Consider the following 22,286-nt stretch of genomic DNA (forward strand, 5'->3'; position numbering starts at 1 on the left):
TTGTCTGATTTACTTTACTAAAAGGATGTGATGCGGTGATATAAAAGGGAATCTTACTACGGAATCAAATTTAGTGCAAGGTAGAATAGGTGTACAGCTTAGCCATGATCGGTAGGACAATCTGTGTACCAGCGAGTAATTTAAAAAAAATGCAATGAAAAGCGTAGCAAAAACAAATAAAGTATAGTTCAGCAGGCCATTTTCGAAAGATGGTCAGAATAATATTAAAGTATAATGACCTCAATATAGACGGGTGAACCCACCATAAAAGGCATTTTTCTAATATATTGTATTGAAGGAGTTAGTAGACGACAGGGAACAGTTAATTTGTAAAGTGTTTGATTACAACCTGTATGTATATGTCTTAAACTTGTCTTGGAACTTTAAATTGATGTATTGTTTTTGTAATGTGCAATCATATAAATTTTCATTAATTTCGGTGTCTTCAAGTTGAACCTTTGTATTTTCTTGACAATTCAACTGTCTGTCTTACAGTTGCACATGGTCAAACATTTGAACATGAACAATATGGAAAATCTTTATACTTTTCCTACATTCTTGCAGCATGACAGCAAGTTTTGCTTGTTTTGCGTTTTCGTGTATTATGGCAGGCTGGTTTTAGGAGTTTTCCCCCATCATATAAAGCCGAGAGTTGTCATTACCGTTACCATTAGCGCCAAGCTGACATATGCTAATTCCAGCATTTTTTCTACTGATTTTCGTTTCTGATCTGTTTGTTTTAACTTAGACCATCATATCTTAGTTTTGTTTTTCTTGAAGTGAAGAAGCCATGGGAGGGGATGAAGTGCTCCTTACAGGTCGCCCTTTTGCCCCATAGAATCAAGGAGTCAGTTTCCTGGTTGAGTGGGCCTCCAGTGTAGTTGTTGTTGATTGGTTGTTGTGATGGTTTCCAGGGGGCCTGGGGATTAGGACCCAAGTAGCCTGCGAACCAGGGCGTGTGGTTTCGGTTGTTTCTAGGTGGCTTGGGAATTAGGCCCCTAGTAGCCCTGGCAACCAGGTTGATTATGTTGTTGTGGTTTTTCCAGGGGGCCAGGGGATTAGGAACCCAGTGACAGGATTAGGACCTTAACCTCTCGTTGCCAACCAACTGACCTGTGTTATCCTGTGTGATTACTATTAGCAACTCATGCACTTCATCCCCTACCCCTTTTATTCCACGGAAACTGTTGTTGTATTGTTTTGATTTATGGGCTGGGAGCATTAACTAAAGCTGTACCCAAGCATGATGCATGTTTTAGTTTTCAAACAAACAACCGATTAGAATAACGTTTCTTTTGGCACGTGCACGTTCAGGATGAACATAAATGTGCAAAACCACAACACAAGCGGCGAGGGTAAAAATTAAATACCTGCGAATTAAGGTATGACCAAAAAGTCGCACGCAAGCACTAACTACAGTAAAGTATGACGTTATGTCACTAACACCACAGCCAATATCTCATTATAAAATGTTCCAAAAAAATACAAAACCTTTTCAGAGTTTTGTAATTACCTATCTGCCTTTTATAAGAGTGGCTATAGTAACGCTAATAAATATATGAAACTGTCTGCGTCATTTTACCGTTTCATTTTTTCAAAATCACTAGTCTGCGACGCATTAAGTTAATTTTATTGTTAAACGGATTTACAAGGGAACTTTTATCAGTGTGAAATGATCACCTAGTGACACGTAAACAATTTTGGTACATCATAGCTGGACTTCTTTTAAGTTCAGTGACTTGTGCTAAAGGTAGTAAAGGTGAGTGCTTCTTTGAAGTGTTTTACTTGCGATTTTTCATGTAACGTAAGAGGTAGATAAAACTTATGATTATTGAATATAATAAGTACGTGACTCCGTTGTATTTTGTTATTTTGAACTTTCCTTCAGTTCGAATGTAATCAGAACAATAACTTTAAATACAACGACATAGCTCCTTTAAGCCTGTTTAAACTCAAAGCAGCAAATTTGTAATTGAAAATAATGATGGAATGATAGTATTTTATGTATGTACGTGCTAAATAGAATAATGGCTACGTGATTGTCTTTATTTAAAACTTTTTTGAGAAGTGCCGTCACTATGGCAATAGTACAGTTTTGGACAAAAATACAAATATGTTGCATTGTTAGAGGCGTTAAAGTAGCTGGTAGTAATTCCAGTTCTTTCCAGCACAATGGGATTTAACGTGCTTTTGTGTGTCTTTGTTTTTGTTCGTGCTTTTGTGTGTCTGTTCTGTAACGTCTCACTGAGCAGACACGGAATCGAACATGGCTTACTTGAACATGATTTCGTAACTGGTCCAGGGAAAGGACCGGTTCTATCAAGCGTTTGTAGTTATTTTTGGGTTTTTATTACTCCTTTGTTGTTTTTCTGTGTAAGAAAACTATTATTAATTTTTGAACTTTCCTTTAGTTCGATTGTAATCAGAAAAATACCTTTTAATAGAACGACCTAGCTCCTTTAAGCTGTTCAAACCCAAAGCAGCAAATTTGCAATTGAAAAGAATTGGAATGATAGTAACTTATATATTTACGTACTAAATAAAATCATGGCTTACGTGATTTTTGCCTTTATTTTATCTTTTTTGAGAAGTGGCCGTCACTATGGAAATAGTACAGTTTTGGACAAACATACAAATATATATGTTGCATTGTTAGAAGCGTTAAGGAGGCTGGTAATAATTTCCAGCACTTTGCAGTACAATGTGTCTTTCAAAATTACTGGTCTGTAACGTCTTACTGGCACGTAATCGAACATGACTTACTTGAACATGATTTCGTAATAGTTCCGGGAAAGGACCCGTTTGAGTTAGCTATTTTAGGGTTTTTAATACTCCGTGGTTGTTTTCCTGTGTTAGAAATATTTTATTTTGAGGTTTCCTTTCATTTGAAAGTAAGAAGAAAATAACTTAAAATACCGTGCGCAATTCCTTTAAGCTGTTCAATTACTTAAATCCGAATTAAATTAGAGCATGCAGCAAATTTGCCATTGAAAAGAATTAGAATGATAGTAGTTTACGTATGCACGTACTAAATAAAATAATGGCTTGCATGAATGATGCTTTATTTTTAATTTGTTGGAGAAGTGGCCGTTACTATGGCAAAAGAACAGTTTCGGACAAAAAAAACAACAACAACAACCACGACAGCCAACAACAGCGCGCAGTGAATGGCTTAAACCTATAGTTTGTGACAGAAAGGGCTAACCTTTTAGATACAGAGAAGCTTGCGTCTCTATTTTGTTGATTTAACTTTTTCTATGAATAAATCATTCAGAAGTTTAGTTTTGGACGAAAATACAAATAAAGCTGCATTGGTAAAGGCGTTATGGTGTCCTGGCAATAGTTTCGACCATTCCCCAGGTCTTATACTTTGATGGGTCAATACAACTACTCTCTGTCATTTGATCTTACACAATAATATTAATGGTACAATCAATTGTTGGTGACCGAGTTGTGTTCACTTTTTCGACATAACAGGTTACTTAATTAGTAGTATAACCTCACAAACTCGCTTACTTCAGCTTTAAGTGCCAATTACTCGGGTTCAGCAGTTACTCTTATTTTGCTTTTGATTCAACAGAGGACGTCGGATCAGGAGTAGATGGATCTGGAGTGGATGGATCTGGAATTGATGAATCTTCCTCTATTCTGTCCTGTTTCGTTGACAAACGAAAATTATTTCTAGTCTATTTCTGTTTTGAAAAAAGAGAAGTGGAGAGAGGACACTGAGAGAAACACCGACTTATAGTAAAAACGTAAAACATTATTGAGCGGGGAACTTGTTTTATTACTCTACAAAATTGCCAACGAGTAGCATTTTTACATGGGACGAATCGTCATGAGCGCACTTCTAGATATGGCAAACTAGTATGTCATCTTGTCAATTTGCTAACTGGTAAATATCTTGTAAAGTATTAAGAGGGTAACATTTCTTGCAATTTTTAAGTCTAATTAGTAATTTACCTATGCAATTTGCTTAGACTACAACTACCACGTCGACCATTATTTTGCAGGGCCTCACAGAATAACACCTATGGTGACGTGAGCGTGGCCCCACGCGGGGCGTGGGGCCACTCACAGTGTAAGTGACATTGCACTAAAAGTTGCCATATTGCACTAAATTATCTGTTTTGCCCCTTGGTCGGTCTTTGGTTGTGTAGGTTATATTTTTCGCCGTTCAATGGCCTAAAGGTTTTTAAAATATTCTGCTCAAATCTCGTTTGACAAAATATAGCTCGTTTCAACACGTTGAAAGGTAACTGGAATGAAGAGAAAGCGTCACCAAGTATCACGACAGTATTTAACGCCTACAGTTTCAATCTTTTGGACAATCCAGTGTAGGATATCGATTTCTATCTGATAACACGTTTTCTGGCGTTTTTATAAATAATAGCTGGTATTTTTCTATGAAGAAGAAACGTCACCATTTGTTCACCCCATTTACAAAAAGTATCTCATTTGAATACGAGATGTAAAAAGATGGTAAAGATTTACGATTTGCGTTTATTTTGACTTTTGTTTACAATTTACGTATATGCGATGTAAACAGTTTAGTATCTATTGCATTACCCCATTGTGCATCAGGATTTTGTATATCATAACAACCTTTTAATTTAATTTAAAAAAGTGTGTGTGAGTAAACCAGGAACATTGCAATGCTGGTTCTTTCCGTGTGTTGTAAACTGTAACCACATCAAAGTTTGACTCTAAGTACCCTTCATCAAACTGCCCACTATGAGAAGACTTCGCCCCAATCGAACAGAAATAGGGTTGGGAAAATAAGTTCGCGATCGACGGAATAGGCTGTGAAATACGGCGGACCGTGGATGAACTAAGAATTTTGGCCTGAATTACGGTCTCTACCTGTATTGAAGTTCGGATCATAGATCGTAAACGAAGTTTGGATCACGGATATTTGGTCGGTTTTATTTTTCGACAAAACTACAATCTTACACCTTGTTACTGGAATTGTTGACGTTTCATGATACAATTATGTTACGTTCGTATCAGAGACTACTACTACTACTACCACTACTTTCGTTTCTTCATCGTCTTCATCGGTGCTGTGTATATCTCTTATTAAACACCGTGCGTGATAGCTAACCCTAAATCATTGCAGCAACTGAATATTATGTTTCCAGCGTCCATACCATAATGCTGACAAAAGTGTGAATTTCGCTTTTGCAAGTGAAACACGTATAACTTTACACGCCCTACCCTCCCATTACCTGAAGGTCTCTCGTCGCTAAGCAATTGCTCATTTTGATGTGAGCTCAACGTTGTAGCCACTTCACGCTTTTAAAACCTTTTACGCTTACAATGTCTACATTTAACAACAATTGCATTTTCTAAATAAGTTTCTCGTGATGATCAAAAACTCTTTTCTAAATTTACCGTTAAAAGACAAGTAAATGTAAGGATTGATGGCACTATACGCGTTTGCCAACCAAACGACAAACTTAACTGCAGCATAAGGCATGACGATCTTATGTAAACTATCTAAACCAACAAACACATAAAACGGAAACCAACATAAGAAAAACAAAACAACAACAGTGATCATCATCCGGGTAACTTTCTTGGCTGTCTTCATGGCTTCTTCGTGTCTTTGATCCTGACTGACTCCTTCACCAGGGACTTCACGTGACAACAACCGCTAGCATACGATTGAATACAAGACAGTCATAACCACAAGAGGGACGACAAAATTGAACAGCAGTTGAATGCACATGCTTGTTACGTTGAGTGCGGTTAGCTCGACATGAGAGAAATCAAGAACACAAAAGTATTCATCTTTGTTGACGAGCCTCAGTTTTACCATGGAAACCATTCCCGAAGCTGAAGCAAACGACCACAACCAAAGCACAGAAATGACCAACTTTATATGGCGCGATATTGGGGACCAGTGCAAGGGACGAGCAACAGCAAAGTAGCGATCAACGGCTATGACAGTAAGGCTCCAGATAGAACAATATGGCGCTGGAAAGGTTGCCCATATTACCATATTGCAGGTTATTGCACCCCAGTCTCCTCCAAACCACCTTCTGTAAAATAGATCATCACTCAGCATGTCACGCATAGCGGTAAATGTTATGATCAAGTCTGCGCATGCTTGATTTAGAATGAGTTTGTTCGTTGCCGTTTTCAAAATGTGCCTTGTACGGATGATGTGGATGATGACCGAGTTACCAAATATAGAAGCAAACATAACGATGAAATAGACAGCCGCCAGACTCGCCAATATTGCCGACTCTGAAGTAGACAGTGCAGCACTTGTAGCATTTTCTAATAAAAGAAAAAAAGATAAAATGTGGTCAGCCATTTCATTATCTAATTCAACATTGTCAACGCAGGTGGTAGGGTGCAACATACGGTTGGCTGTATAATTTACTCGATCGCATGAGAAGTGTTTTAAGGTGTTGTTTTAAAATAATATTAAGTTCTTCAGCGCAAGTTGACGTTCAGGATTTAACGCTACCGTAGCACATACGACCTAAGTAAATAAACAGGAATGCAACTGTCACAGCCAGGGACTGTTCTATTAACACTCTTCAAATGTTGTGTCACTAAGCAAAAAGCCTTAAAATTGTTAAACGTATTTTAAACTGTAATGGAAAAAGATTTGTTGAAACAATTAAACCCCCCCCCCCCCCCCCGCCTCTCCCCCTACCGTTTTTGTTGATTTGCAACTTTTCGCGAACAAAATTGCAATAAAAACATTGAAGAGGGAAAGGGGGACGGAGAAAGAGAACATGCTGGGTGTGTGAAGTGTCTTGACTAGCTAAGGTTTAAACGTAAGCATGATCTATATCGTTTAATTGATTCCTCATGGTCATGGCGAAAATTTTTAAATGTAGCCAAACTTATGAACAGGGTCTGTCAGCGATGACTCAGCCGACTCGGCAAGCTCCACACCCATACCGCTTTGGTAAAATTTACATTATTGATTCAGAAGATGTTTATCTACCACTTTCATTTGGTTGCTTGGTAATTGTAGTTATTAAAAATTTTCTCTTTTGTTCATACCTTCTTTCTCGGCCTTCCATGAGACGTTTGTTGGTGTTTCCATGTTTCAATTTGTACCAAACGTCAAGCTGAATATTTTCTTAACACAAATAAAGTATGATGTTACCTAGCAAAAAAGAATAATTTCTTCAATAAATGAATATATAAGGGACCGGTCATTATTAAGAGGTGGACTGGGGCAAAGTTGGGGGATCGATGATTTTTATGAAAAAAAAAACGGGGGGCACATAAATTTATGCACCGAAATTAGGGGGCTTTAACTGAAATTGGGGCAGGGGGAAGGAGGAGGGTGAGCAAAAATGTACTTCAGGAAAGGAGAGGATCAGGAGAATTTGAACATGGTCTCCCTCATTTGCACCAACCCTCCCACTTCTTAATAATGATTGGTCCCAAATAATTAATGAACAAATAAATTAATAAGTGAATACATAAATTAATGAAGCATAAATTAATGAAGCTTATATGCGTCCCGTTTTACATCGCAATTTTAAGAATCATTTTTCACTTACAATTATTTCTTGTATTTGGTTCTGAAATCAAATGTTTTTGTGTCACTTTAACATAATACCCGTGTGTTACCGAGTTTCTATTTTTTCTGATATTTACTGTATTTTTATTTAAGAAATTCGAACTGTCTCAAGTTAACTTCAACGTTGCTGTTGTCGGCAATAAAATTGAGCTCTAGCTCTCGGCTTTACTGTCAATGCTGTTGTTGGAAAACATTAGCACTAAGCATTTGAATAGAATTTCCGGTAAATGGTACTTAACTTTTCTTGACGTTTCGTGAGCTGTACCTTTTGATATTTTTACAGAAAACTGCAAAGAGCCTGGAATGTCAACCAATGAAGCAGAAAATCCCGGTTGTTCCGGTAAAAGTGAAAAAAGTTATTACCTTTGTTTTCCTACTGGACCACCGGTTTTTCCTCAAGCAATAGACAACACTTTCTAGGGCTTTACTGGTGTAATAAAACCACGCGGGATGTTGGGAGAACACGAGATAAGCTTGTAAATCATGAGCAGCATCCCAAATGGCTTTATTACGCCAGTAAAGTCATAGAAAGTGCGGTTAATTGCTTTTATGAAATTAATATGGAAAACGTTCGTCGAAGAAATAGGAAACTATTTTATTTTTCGTGATCGAATGTCTTATTCTCAACAAGTTCATCGGATGACGCGGTAAACCAATCAAAGCGGCTGAAAGAACAAAACACAGGTTCAGCTCCACCCAAAATTCACCGATCGACGTGGCAAAAAGGTTTAAAAGTTCTCTAAAAGCTATAAATGTCATAAGAAAGGAAAGGAAAGAGGCAGACAGACGCGGTACAAAATATATTCAGCGATTTGAAAGTTCTTTGACGTGGAAATCTAGCAAATTGTGACCGGAGTCATTCATCGCGAAAGTAAAAGACTAACGAAAACTTTGCAAGTTAACAAACTTCACAGACTGACGAAAGTATTGAGAATAAGGGTAAGTTCCACAAACTCTGCTATAGAAATTTGTTATGAATTTATTTAAATAAATTAATTAGCCAAATAACAGACTTGGCAGAAAGCAAAAACTAAAACTAAAATTATAATTCAAGCGCGTACGAGGACTCGTACGTAAGTTTCTTCCATTAAAATAATTCAAGTACGTAAGCTTTCATCGCCACCAATTTTATGCAGTTTTAATTTCTTTCAAATAACATTTTCAAGTAAATGTTGAATGGAACGATATCCATGTTTTTAATATTTTTTCAGTCCGGTGAAAGCCGACCTGTTTATTGTGTTCCTTCTTATATGTTTCTCTCTGCGTTTTGTTTTCTTTCTCCAATTTCTTTTGCTCCAACTGCGGTGGGCGGGAAAATTTATTTTTGTGGTCCACCCTCAGTAAATTTTCACTATGAGAATTATATCCTCCATTTTCACAATCACATAGACTAAAAGAAGACATTAAACTAACGTTAATTCTTCGTCCTTATGCGTTAATGAGCGTAGTGCGGTCGGGACGGAAGCGGGAGTTTACCGGTACAAAAGTACATAGGTTTTTTGACCAATCAGGGCGCACGTAGTATCTGAGTTACTTTTTAAATACAAAAGGGAAAATGCCTAAGTTTCACACTTGATCTTCTTTTATGTCCATCAAATATCTTCTTTTAAGAGCCAATAGTTAAAATTTTATGAGTGCCAATATATTCACAGATTTAGCAAATAATTCTGTTATCAAATAATGGATCTTATTGAAATTTCCAGAGGTGAATATCAAGAACTACAAAATTATGAACTAGAACATGGAAACAACAAACTTTAAGTGCTCGTTGTATTCATGTACACCCGGTAATTTAATACATCGACCTGCGAATCAATTTAGGTTTTAACAAATTAGTTTTGGCAATAAGATGGTCTAAACAAACACCTTGTTTCGATAAATATTCAATAATGTTCACTCAGCCTGAGGCGATTAATTCTTAATATTTGCAAGGTTAGTTCTGATCTCCGTGATAAGAATATTAATACCTTTTGCTCAAGTCCTAGGTTAAGTCGAATATTCTAGATGGCCATTTTTTTTTTTCTTCCAATGTCCTAACAACATTAAATCACCTTAAAACCTGCACCTTTTTTTTATTATTAGAGAAAAGATCCTCGGATTACTAATTTCTCTTGCATAGGGTAAAATAAATTTATGAACGAGTTGATTTAATGTAGAAATTAAATGAACGAATGTAAAAAACTAAATCATTAATTCAGTCAATGTTTATAAGTTTTGCTTACCTTCCAGTGAATTTCAGCGTCCTAGAGAGACAGTATATTCCCAGCCATGACATGAAAACATCACAAGTCTTACTGTTGTTCGCGGTTCGAATCGAAAAATCGATTATTTTTCTTGTGTATGTGCCGACTTATAATGTAATAACATCAGGAATCCTTTAAGTGTCGTTAATTTCGTTGGCCAAAATGTCGGCGGCGTTCAATGTTATGGATGTAAATAAATACAATTTCCGACTCAAACTAAATCAATTGCAAAGTGCTAAGGTGACCAGACAACCTCTAATAAAATGCTTTTTATTACGAATGGGTTTGACAACCGTAGGACATGACGGCTTAGCGTAATTGGACCAAAGAAAATTGATCATCCTTTTAATTAATTCAAAATCATTTTTTAGCCGTCTAAAAACGATGAAAGCAATATAGGTACAAACATGTGAAGGATATTACCAACAAAGCACTAGAGCACATTTATTTTCTATTAGTTTTCTATTAATATGCATTATTGGTACATATTCTAAAAACGGCAAACTAGAATGAATGCGTACATGAATAGTTTCATAACGCTCAAATCATTAATAAACCTTCCCTAGGACATGATCTATTATTTTGTCAAACCTGGTACCCTTTCTTGCCAAATTAAAAACAACACGGCTATCAAACAGTTCTAACATTGTTGTCCCTCGATATGACAACAACAGTTCTTTTGTCAGTACGTCAGTCAAACAACAAACCTTAATCGATATCTTTTCTTTATGAAGTTTTCAATCCTTTTCACCAGGAGCCGATTTGGGAATTGTCTTTTATCTTCAGCGATTCGCTACTTTCCTACTGACGACTGTCAGTTTCCCTTGGTGTAGTGTTTATCATATACGCCTCGATGGAGGGAGATCGACGTTCCAATCCCCACCGGCGAATCACGTTTTCAAGACTTAAAACCCAATTCGCACTATGAAACGCGCCTGCACGGAATCATGGTAGTTGTGACGACGTTGCCAACTAGTATTGGACTTGCTTTGTTAAATATACAACTACCAAGATTCCCTGCAAGCGCGTCTCAGAGTGGAAGCAAAGTTAATGGAGGAAATGGTTATGAAGCTTGACAAAGTTCTATGCTTTACGTTTCTGTTAGCTTTTTTTGTTCTTGACCGTGACAAAACACAATAAAGGTTTACTTCTCTCTGAGTAACTAACCAACAGAAACCCTTTCGTTACGTAATTTATTGCATAGTGTATGGGCGCAACACAAAAGATTGTGCACGGTAGTGGATCTTTCATAAATCTTTACATCTTTGCTTGCTCCTTGGACCATTCCTCTCTATTAACTATATTGGAACTGCAGCTGGGCATTGTGAAAATATTGAAGAGAGAAGAACCGTAAGTGCGTCTCTGTTGCCAGGCAAACTTCTGACGAATGTGTCTTTGAATCGCCAAGTTCTAAGCATTAGATGTTCGTTGCATTGATGACCCCTTTAATGTTTTCGATTCAACCATATTTTATTACATCCTCGGAGACCCAGGGGCAGTTAGTGGGGGCGGGGAAAAGTCTATACGGGCGAAAAAAAAAACAATCGGCGAAGAAAAGTCAAGAACGAAAATAATAGCCCCTGGGGACATACTCTTACCGGACCAGTTCCAAAAGGACGCCGTCGTTCTGGCTTCTGATTGGTGCCACAAAACTTTTGTTTTTTTGTGCCCAATCAGAGAGCAGCAAGACCAGGAGTCGTTTCGTGTGTTCTTACACGGATAGATACACGAAGCCCAGTTGGTCGCCATGTTTTCTATTCGTCGAAGCTACAGTTGGAAGAGAAACGCTGCAGTCACAGATGTAGAGGAAATCGTTCGGCATATCTGCAAGAAACTTACGCGAAATACGCTGGATCTTCGTAGGTATCGTACACACACCGATTACGTAACTGATGTCGATATAACTTGGACGTGTTTCGAAATTCGCTTTCTTTGGCTGGACGAACAGTTTCTTTCTCCTGCTTTCTCGCATCACTTGCTGTTACTGAAACTGTGCCAATACTGAGTAATTTTCTTTATCGCACGGGCCAGGCAGGTATGTCGAGCAACGGACGGCTTCGTGTACGAGAGGAACACAACTTTCTTCAGCTTTCTTTGAGAACAGTGAATTTATTGATGTATTAAAATCGTTTTCTTTTTCCCTGACATAAACGTGCAAATGTAAATGCACTTATTTATTAGCTTAACTTTTTTTTATTAAATGTAAGTTTTTAATTCTAATCTGATGTTTTCACTGATTTTTATTTGTGAAATGTCATTTTAATTTTGTAAAGTGCAAATGATTATCATTTATGAAAATTGCACAATAAAAATCAATAATATTATTATAATTAATTATGTTGAGTCACAGAATTCTTCCAAACCACTGTATATGCCAATGTCTGCCGTTTTAATAGACTCCTCATCAATGGACCTGACTGTTTTTTGAGATGTAGTTTTTTTAACTGTATAACTAAAAACAATTTATAGCCTGTGTGCCTCTGCCCAGGCTAGCTCAGTCTATGTGTGATGATAAATGGGATGAAGTAAATTGATTGATTGACAAGTGGTTTTCAAAAATGCCTTTGAAAAACAATGACGTCTTCATTTTGATAATACAGATTGAGATCTGTATATCTATTGTGCTTTTCAGTAACATGAACTCAGCTCAATCAACCTCTAAACAGGTTTACAGTTTTTGCCACTGTCAATCATAAGTGGACCTCACGGGAGACATTTAAACCAGGTCAAATCTGTTGGCTTGTTTTTGTTTTTTAAGGTTTGTGGGTTATTGCCATTATTATGATTGACGGCAGCAAAAAAGCAATCTTTGGGTTTTGAACTTCAGAGTTCAGGTGTTACTGAAAATGATCACTGATGTGTTTACGTATGTTGTTCATACTAGGATTAGTTGTCACTGTTGTATTTTTAACTCATGCTGTGCTGCACAGTGATAGAAACATGCCTGGCAGTTCAATGATCATGATGATTTTTCAGTCAGTGACACAGGGAAACTTATAATTTCAAATCTCTCACCATGCAATGAACCTATGACATTCCAGTAAGTAAATTCCAGATGCTTTGCTTTTGACCTACAAGGCTTGTGGAAGTTAACCCCACACTGTAGTTCCCTATGACAAATATCCTGTTTACTGCCAGGATTGATGTGATGTTTTTAGCAACTGCAATCATGAAATATGTAAACTAAAAACAAAGATCTTAAAACAAACCTTTTTTTGTTCAAACAAGAAAAGGAGAAAGAACAGCAGGCATTTGTGTAATTTCTTGCCTTAAAAGGCTACCCATTTGGCTTTGCAGCCATTTTTTGTTTTGAAACAGTATTGTCACTTCAAAACAATAACACACAACCTCAAAGCCAAACAGATGAACATAGTACTAGGTGGAACAAGTAACAGTACTAGAGTCTACATTTACCTCTTAGAATGCAATGTGATGGCATTGCATTCCCATTCTTTCATCAGCTTAGACAATTTAATTTTTTTGAGATCTTACAGGGAAATGCATTTTAATAAAGACTTTTTCCTTACAATTTTCCTACATTCCTTGTCCAATTTTAAGCAAGAGTGACTGATCTGTGCTTGACACAGTCCTTTGGATTCAAATCCTTGTCTATCAGGCCATACAAATTTACTGGTAATTCATTCAATATTCATAATTGAATTTAATTGACAATATTCATATTTGAAAGATAAGGTATACAAGTTACAGGGGCATGCAACAAAGCATTTTTGTAAAGTATAAAACAGGGCTGCCATATTTACACTTTGAATGCAGCATTTGAGGTAAGGAAGTAAAGTAGTTATTTGTACAATTTCACTTTTTCTACATGAGAACACAGGTTAGTAGCCAAATATATGTAATAGGAGGTATTCCCAAAGTTTAGGTGACTATTGGTAAATATTTTCCAAATTTTAGATGGAATTGGTTCTTGTAAAAATGAGTGTCTAAATGGCAAATTTCAGGCTGTGGGTTGTCAATCTTCTAGGCTCTTACAGGCAAAACTCCAATATGTAAATATGCACCATACGCTCTAAGATAGTACATGTATGTACCTCTATATACATACCGAGGAAACTGAAGGGGTGAAATAAGATTTGGGCAAATTTAAATAATTTCAGAAACTTAACCACAAGGTTTCTTTTTCTCTTTTTATTAACAAAAACAAAAGAATAGACTCGACCGTCATGGCAATTTTCTTCCAAATTAATATTACTCATCGCCGAAACAAGTACTCACATGGCGCTCAATAGCATTGCTGCACTTGTACACGAAGCCGTCCGTTGCTCGACATACCTGCCTGGCCCGTGCGATAAAGAAAATTACTCAGCATTGGCACAGTTTCAGTAACAGCAAGTGATGCGAGAAAGCAGGAGAAAGAAACTGTTCGTCCAGCCAAAGAAAGCGAATTTCGAAACACGTCCAAGTTATATCGACATCAGTTACGTAATCGGTGTGTGTACGATACCTACGAAGATCCAGCGTATTTCGCGTAAGTTTCTTGCAGATATGCCGAACGATTTCCTCTACATCTGTGACTGCAGCGTTTCTCTTCCAACTGTAGCTTCGACGAACAGAAAACATGGCGACCAACTGGGCTTCGTGTATCTATCCGTGTAAGAACACACGAAACGACTCCTGGTCTTGCTGCTCTCTGATTGGGCACAAAAAAACAAAAGTTTTGTGGCACCAATCAGAAGCCAGAACGACGGCGTCCTTTTGGAACTGGTCCGGTAAGAGTATGTCTCCAGGGGCTATTATTTTCGTTCTTGACTTTTCTTCGCCGATTGTTTTTTTTTCGCCCGTATAGACTTTTCCCCGCCCCCACTAACTGCCCCTGGGTCTCCGAGGATGATTTTATTACTGACCAGAATAGAAAAGCCCCCAAAGACTCAAATAGCATCCACTGTTTGACAATAGGTAAAAAACGTTCCAATCCACCAAATGTCAAAACATAAAGATAAAAATGCCAAATCGTACATTTTCTTTAATCAATTTGTTTTGTAAGGTTTTTCGAAATTTTGAAAAAAAGGATTTACTCTACAATGCTGAAACTTTCAGTAGCTGTTCATCCATCCCTTGCAGAAATTTCGATATGTCAACCAGGTGTCCATGATATTTGACGTTGCCATGGCAACGTCATAACTACAAGCATGCACTTTCTTAAAGAATGAAGAAATCCAAAATAATGGCGGATCCAAGATGGCGGCACTAATGACGTCATATGACGTCATAGCCAATTAAAATTATTTCCATATTGTAGAGTAAGCTAAGTTTCTTAATGCAAAATAATTTCGCTGCGTCTTAATAGAACGAAAACACCGGGGAAGGGTTTCATCCACCTCCCGTTTTATGATGATGGGGGTATGAATGTGCTTGTACGCCCGAAGGTTCAAAACAAAACGAAGAATAGTTTGCATTTTATTCTTCAAGAAATTAGAAACTAGACAGTAATTAATTCTGAGTGTTTTAAGGGTCTCAAAAACAATTATTATTATACACACCATGAAATAGTTTTAGTTTCCCTTGGATTTTTCAAAGGTATACAAAAATTTAATTACGTAGCTTCCAGGAAAATTAATTTTGTGGTCAAATAAAATATACGTTGTTTATCATAAGTGAAATGTATTCTCTTATAAGGATTGTAATTTTATACAAGGCTGGCGTCCTTCTCATAAGTGCTCTTGTTTTTGTAAACAATCCAATCTCCTGCTTTCAGTACGTTTTCATTTAAGTTGGCGGCCACTTTCGTCACTCAGAGTTACATTTAAAAGCTACACTAAAGTAATCCATCAACACCCAGTGAAAAGGCCTTCCTAAAGAAAATTAAGCATCCGGTGAGGTTTGATCTACTTGTAAGGTGAAATGATACACAATATCTGTATTTACAGTTAGTAATGTGCAGGCCATTTTTGAAGTCCTAATCGAGAACAATACGTTTTACCTTTCATACTATACACATAGTCACACAACAACGAAAACATGAGCAACATAGTAAAAGCATGCTATGTACATTTTTGGTCTTCATTTTTTTCTTGATCGGCACCGTGAATATCCTTCTCTTATTTACCAGCTTGCTGGTACAACTAACCTTAAACCATTGCAAGAAGAAGTATTTTTCGCCGTTACTTTAAGCATCTCCCCTGCATATCCGAAAGGAAATTGAGCATCTGGTGGGGTTTGATCCACTTGTAGAGTAAAACGATACACAATATCTGTATCTGTATTTACAGTTAGTAATGTGCGGGCCATTTTTAAAGTCCTAATTGAGAACAAAACATTTTACCTTTTACACTATAGACATGGTCACACAACAACGAAAACATCAACAACATAGAAAAAGCATGATATGTACATTTTCTCCCGTGGAGGCCGTCGCAGTTTCTTCTTACTTACTTACTTTAAATACTGCCCATTATGCCTGTGTAACACATAGGCCAGCTCGTAGTTTCTTCATTTAACAACAATTACATTTTCTAAATAAGTTTCTCGTGATGATCACAAACTCTTTTCTAAATTTACCGTTAAAAGACAAGTAAATGTAAGGATTGATGGCACTATACGCGTTTGCCAACCAAACTACAAACTTGACTGCAGCATAAGGCATGACAATCTTATGTAAACTATCTAAACCAACAAACACATAAAAAGGAAACCAACATAACACAAACAAAACAACAACAATGATCATCATCCGGGTAACTTTCTTGGCTGTCTTCATGGCTTCTTCGTGTCTTTGATCCTGACTGCCTCCTTCACCAGGGACTTCACGTGACAATAACCGCCAACACACGATTGAATACAAGGCAGTCATGACCACAAGTGGGACGACAAAATTGAAGAACAATTGAATACACATGCTTGTTATGTTGAGTGCGGTTAGCTCGACGTGTAAGAAATCGACAACACAATAGTATTCATCATTGTTAACGAGCCTCAGTTTTGCCATGGAAACCATTCCCGCAGCTGAAGCGAACGACCACAACCAAAGCACAGAAATAACCAACTTAATATGGCGCGATATTGGGGACAGGTGCAAGGGACGAGCCACAGCAAAATAGCGATCAACGGCTATGGCAGTAAGGCTCCAAATGGAACAATATGGCGCTGGAAAAGTTGCCCATATTACCATCCTGCAGGTTAATAGACCCCAGCTTCCTCCAAACCACTTTCTGTTAAAGAGTTCATCATTGAGCATGCTCCACATTGCAGTAAATGTAATGATCAAGTCTGCGCATGCTTGATTTAGAATGAGTTTGTTTGTTGCCGTTTTCAAAAAGTGCCTTGTACGGATGATGTGGATGATTACCGAGTTACCAAATATAGAAGCAAATATGATAATGAAATAGACTGCAGCCAGACTCCCGAATATTGTCGACTCTGAAGTAGATAGTGCAGCACTTGTAGCATTTTCTAGTAAAAGAAAAATGAGAAAATATGCCAGTCATCTTATCCAATTCAACATGGTTAGCTCTGTACTATATCGATCGCATCATCACTTACAAGCAGTGTGGAGGAATGTTTTAAGAAGACGTCTTAAGCCAATTTTAAGTTCTTAGGAGCGAGTGCAGATGCAGAATTGAAAGCATTTATAGCAAATACGAACTGAGTTAAAAAATAAAAACAGAAATGCAATCATTTTAAAATTGATACAATCTCTCCCATTTTCCTGTTAAAGTAAGTTAGTTTGCAAGTTTACATAAGCAAATTTGCATCAAACAACACTGAAGATAGAAAAAACGGGGACAGGAAAGAGAACATGCAGCTGTTTGTGTGAAGTGTCTCGATTGACTTATGCTTAAACGTTAGCATGATCTATATCGTTTTAATTCAGTCATCCTGGTCATGACGAGAATTTTTTAAATGTAGCCAAACCTAGCAGTCCGCGAGGGCTGAGCCAACTCGGCAAGCTCCAAACTCAGACCGGTGTAGTAAAATTTACATGTTTGATTAGAAAGATCAATCAATCAATCAATCAATCAACTTTATTAAAAGAGGGTAACGGCAAACAGTAAAAACTACTGACAAACAAGCGGCCCTCGGATTACAAATTACAACTACATAATATATACTCAGAATTACAAATTACAACTACATAATATATACAATTTAAAATTTGAATTAAAATACAGAAATTTCTAAAAATAGGGATTAAGAATTAAAAAACTGTAAAATGATGAATGTCCTTAAGGCTAGATGCGTAAAAATCAATTAGGCCATTTTTAAAACAATGTAGACTCTCACTTTTCTTTAAGAAATTGGGAAGAGTGTTCCAAAGTCTAGTTGCTCTCACGCTAAATGATCGCCCTCCTTCGGTTTTTCGTTTGAAACGGGGGCAGGCCAAGTTGACAGAGCCATATCGACTATTTCTTTCATTTATTTCAGAGTTTGGCACTAAAAGTTCGTTCATATAGGATGGGCTTTGGCCATTAATACGTTTGTACACTTGTGTTAAGATGTTTATTTTAACCTCGAGATGAACCGGAAGCCAATTTAAAATCTTGAAAAGTTCAACGCTGTTCGCTCGTGTGTCGGCGTCAAGGATAACGCGCGCAGCGCGTTTCTGGAGGCGAAGAATCCTCTGCAAATTCCCCAGAGAACACGACGACCACACCACGGAGGCGTAGAGCATGTCTTGCTTGATCATCGCGTTGTAATATGCTATCCTTTGTTGAAAAGGGAGAAATTTCTTAATTCTTTTCAGTACAGCAATACGCTGGGAAACCTTTCTACAGAGGTCATCGATATGTTCATCGAAGGACAGTTTGGAGTCGATTGTGACTCCCAGCAGTTTTTGTGAGTTCACCTGATCGAGCTCAGTGGCATTTAATTTAACTTGCAACTGCTGGTGCCCCATTCTTTTCTCAAGCCATTTACCCGTGGCGAGCATTGTCTTGGTCTTTTTTTCGTTAAGAATCATTTTGTTGTTATCTGACCATTTTTGTAGTTTATTCAAATCCGACTGGAGACTGTCACTGACGGCCCAAGGTGCTAACCTATAGTCGGTGGAATAACTAACTGTAGTATCGTCAGCATATATATCTGCCACAGTGTCCTGTAGAGCTGAGGGTAGGTCATTAATAAATATAAGAAACAGTACAGGACCTAGGATGCTACCCTGAGGTACACCCAAAGTAATGTCCCTTATACTAGAATGACATCCATCAATGTTTACGTATTGCTTACGGCCATTCATGTAGTCAGTAAATAGAGGCAGATAATCCTCCCCTACACCGATCGCCCCGAGCTTTGTTAACAACAATTGGTGGTCAATGAGATCAAACGCTTTTTTGTAGTCCACAAAGACGATCCCGGTTACCTTGTCACTGTCAAGATCAAATAAGATCTGATCCACGAGCCGTATCAGAGCCGTTTCGGTTGAGAATCTTTTCCTGAAGCCAGACTGGAAGCTGTGAAGTAAACCATTTTCATTCAGGAATTTACATAGGTGATCACAGACGTGTTTCTCCAAAAGTTTTGATAGTACCGGTAACACAGATATCGGCCTGTAATTGTTTTTATCGTTCCTGTTCCCATTTCCTTTAAAAACCGGGGTGACTCTTGCAACTTTCCAGGCGTTTGGAAAAGTTTTCGTACGCAAGCAATGGTTTAGCAACTTGGCAAGTTAGGGGAACAAGGGCAGGTGCAGCAATTTTAAGCAACTTGGCACTAATACCATCATCACCAGTTGCCTTATGCGCAGGGATAGATAGAAGTAGCTCTGCTGTTTCCTTCTGAGTGATAGGTGGAATATCAAACTCACAAGCGCTGCCCCTTTTAATTGAAGACAAAGAATCTGATAGACTTTCACCATCAAGCGTCGTAGTCAATTTCTTGGGCTGGTCCACTTTGATTAGGTTGCTTGGTGCCAGGAATTTTCTCTTCTGTTCATACCTTCTTTCTCCGCCTTCCATGAGACGTTTGTTGGTGTTTCCATGTTTCAATGTATGCCAAGCGTCAAGCCGAATGCATCCTGAACGCAAATATTGTTATGTTGTTACCTGGCAGAAAGGAAGCCCCTTTTCAATAAATAAATATATGAATAATTAACGAATAAGTTAATTAAAAATTAAATGCATAAATTAATGTAACATATGCGTCCCGTTTTACTTCCCAATTTTTAGGATCAGTTTTTCACTTACAGTCATTTCTTGTATTTGGTTCTGAAATCAAATGTTTTTGTGTTACTTTAACATAATATTCTTGGGTTTCCTAGTTTCTATTTTCTCTGCATTTTATCGTGTTGTTATTAACTGGGCGGTTAGTCCAGTTCATAGATTCGGTAGCTCATTATACAATTTATACCTCATTCTCCCTGCTGTTTCGTTAATGAGGTTTTGTTGTTGGCGTATATTTTGAAGGAAAAGGAGAGACGTCATGCGATGTTGTGTAGATTTAGGAGGAACGCTAGGAATGAGTTGGATGACAGGGGAGGAAGCAGGTAAATGCGAAGTTTTCGGGACGAAAAGATTAAAAAAGTTGTGCCAAAAACGCCATTTTGAATAATAGCGGACATATTTGACCGGTGGAGACTAGAGGGATCGTGGACTCTGGGGACGAGAATGGCGAGTCGCAGCCTGAATGTGCGTTTGGAATCCAAATGAACCGAAAAGGAATTTTGTAAGGATGACAGGAATAATTTCTTGTGAGAGGAGGTTGAATTAGGCTGTGCACTGAAGGCAGACGGTGATGAGAGACGAGTTCAGGTATGACATGTGTTTATAATAGAATGTAGTTTGCGCGTTCCTATGTTTATTGACCTTTGTTGCCAGCTTTCGCTTTGATTTTGGACCGGCGATCCGATTATTAAAACAACTTGAACTGTTTAGTGAAGTAAGAATACTCAAAGCAATGGTCGTCGGGTTATTGTTTTTGGTTCTTTAAGAGCATTTTATCGGCATTGCATTATGTATATTTTTGGAAGAAATGCGTGGTTTACGTTTTTGGCTGTGTTTGCTAGATCTGGTTTTGTTTGGCCAGAAAATTACTGAATTATTAGCTTAACATAATTATTTCTTTTACCCTTTGTTCGCTTTTTGGAGGCAAAGTTATTTTGGCTACTGTGTGCAGCATTGAAGGTGATATAAAGATAAAGAGGGTTAATTGTTACTGATATCCGTTTGCTTCAAATCTGTTTATATAAAGCTCGGGGAACTTGCTACAAAACGGAAATAATTTTTGAAACTGCATGAAGCTGATATTGCACCCGGGGGGGGGGGGGGCACTCCCTTATTAGGGCTTAACGGGGACGTGCGGCCCGATAGGGTATGGTTTTCAGGCTTTTTTGTCTTGAACGGGGTATATATTTCACCCATTTTTGTCTAAAACAGGGTATCTTTGCATGGAACAAAGTCAAACAAGATAGGCTTATATGCCTGCAGAGGTGTAACAAGCCGAATTTTCACAAATTCTTCCGTATTACTGACTTACGTTGATTTCGGCATTGATACTTAGCTTAATTCACGATCACAACAAGCAAGTGAGGTACTTGTTTATGTCTTATACTGGGTATCAAAAATTGGCATTCTGTCTTAAACAGGGTAGGAAAATCAGAGGTTCGTGTCTTAAACAGGGTTGTGGTTTAGGAGGCCGGGCCGCACCTCCCTACCCGAAATTATGTTGAGTACCCCCCCCCCCCTCCCGGGATATTGCATGGCTAAAAATAGTTGCCTAAGTTCATGATGGTGCATGCTCCCATTATAGTCGTAGTCTGAAATTCAGCCGTCCTCTCGACCCATCCCCCCAACGAAGGGGCGCGGGCGAGAGGGTTCATCCGGCTTACAAAAACGAAAGACTTGAAAATTAAGATTATACCTCGCACAAAGCGTAAAAAATATATATTTTTTTACAAAAAGGAAAATTTGACCAAATTTCTGACTGCATAAAATTCATTTATCCTCAAATTACTTGCGTGATCGCTGGTGCGAAACGTTGTCTGACACTTCAACTGAATTATCGCTTCCATCATCAAGTGACGAATATATATCGACAGCGTTTGATACCCATTTTCGAAAGTTCATTTTAAGTGCAATAGACGGTATATGAATGTAGTGCTTCTACTCACCATCAGTCAGAACATTGATTAGAAGGTTGTTATTGCCGTCCTGCTTGTTCGTCAAACAAATATTGTGCAACTTGAGCCACAAGAATCACTGGAATATTCCCCTCGTAACTTGTTTCCTTTAAAATCATTGAGTTCAGATATCGCCATTACTTTGAAACAACATGTTTTGTTTCTCCTCTACTAGCTAAATTGCGAAGTTCAGTCGGGCCGAAGTTTGGAACTTTGTATCGAAATTGACAATTTGATTCGCTAACTCGCAATGTAATTGGAAACTCATAACAAACTTCACAATCCCCCCCCCCCCCCCAAAAAAAATAAATAAGTAATAACATATTTCCACGTATTTTATTGAAAAAAGGCATACACAAAAAAGTCATTCCGGGTTTTAAGATTCCGGGCTTTCTTATCCGGATTTCCGGCATTCCGG

At 37.8% G+C, this 22,286-nt stretch overlaps 2 protein-coding genes across 3 annotated transcripts in view; both read right to left on the reverse strand.

Annotated features, from left to right (window-relative positions):
• Positions 1-3,915: 3,915 nt before the first annotated feature.
• LOC144632990 (delta-type opioid receptor-like) lies at positions 3,916-10,135 on the reverse strand. Its single transcript, XM_078491752.1, has 3 exons — positions 9,778-10,135; positions 7,027-7,132; positions 3,916-6,285 (listed from the first exon to the last, which is right to left on the reverse strand). The coding sequence occupies exons 2-3, from the start codon at positions 7,067-7,069 to the stop codon at positions 5,657-5,659; spliced, it is 672 nt and encodes a 223-aa protein (XP_078347878.1). The 5' UTR covers positions 7,070-7,132; positions 9,778-10,135; the 3' UTR covers positions 3,916-5,656.
• Positions 10,136-16,252: 6,117 nt separating this feature from the next.
• Positions 16,253-22,286, reverse strand: part of LOC144632975 (substance-P receptor-like) — a 12,759-nt gene continuing 6,725 nt past the window's right edge. For both annotated transcript variants that reach the window (XM_078491742.1, XM_078491734.1), the window contains exons 2-3: positions 19,690-19,796; positions 16,253-17,208 (exon numbers count right to left, since the gene is read on the reverse strand). In XM_078491742.1, the coding sequence (XP_078347868.1) occupies positions 16,253-17,208; positions 19,690-19,732 (999 nt within the window). In that variant the 5' untranslated portion in view covers positions 19,733-19,796. The remainder of the gene's footprint in view (positions 17,209-19,689; positions 19,797-22,286) is intronic.

Source organism: Oculina patagonica, chromosome 1, assembly GCF_052425735.1.
Source record: "Oculina patagonica isolate OP01 chromosome 1, crgOcupat, whole genome shotgun sequence".
NCBI lineage: Eukaryota > Metazoa > Cnidaria > Anthozoa > Scleractinia > Oculinidae > Oculina > Oculina patagonica.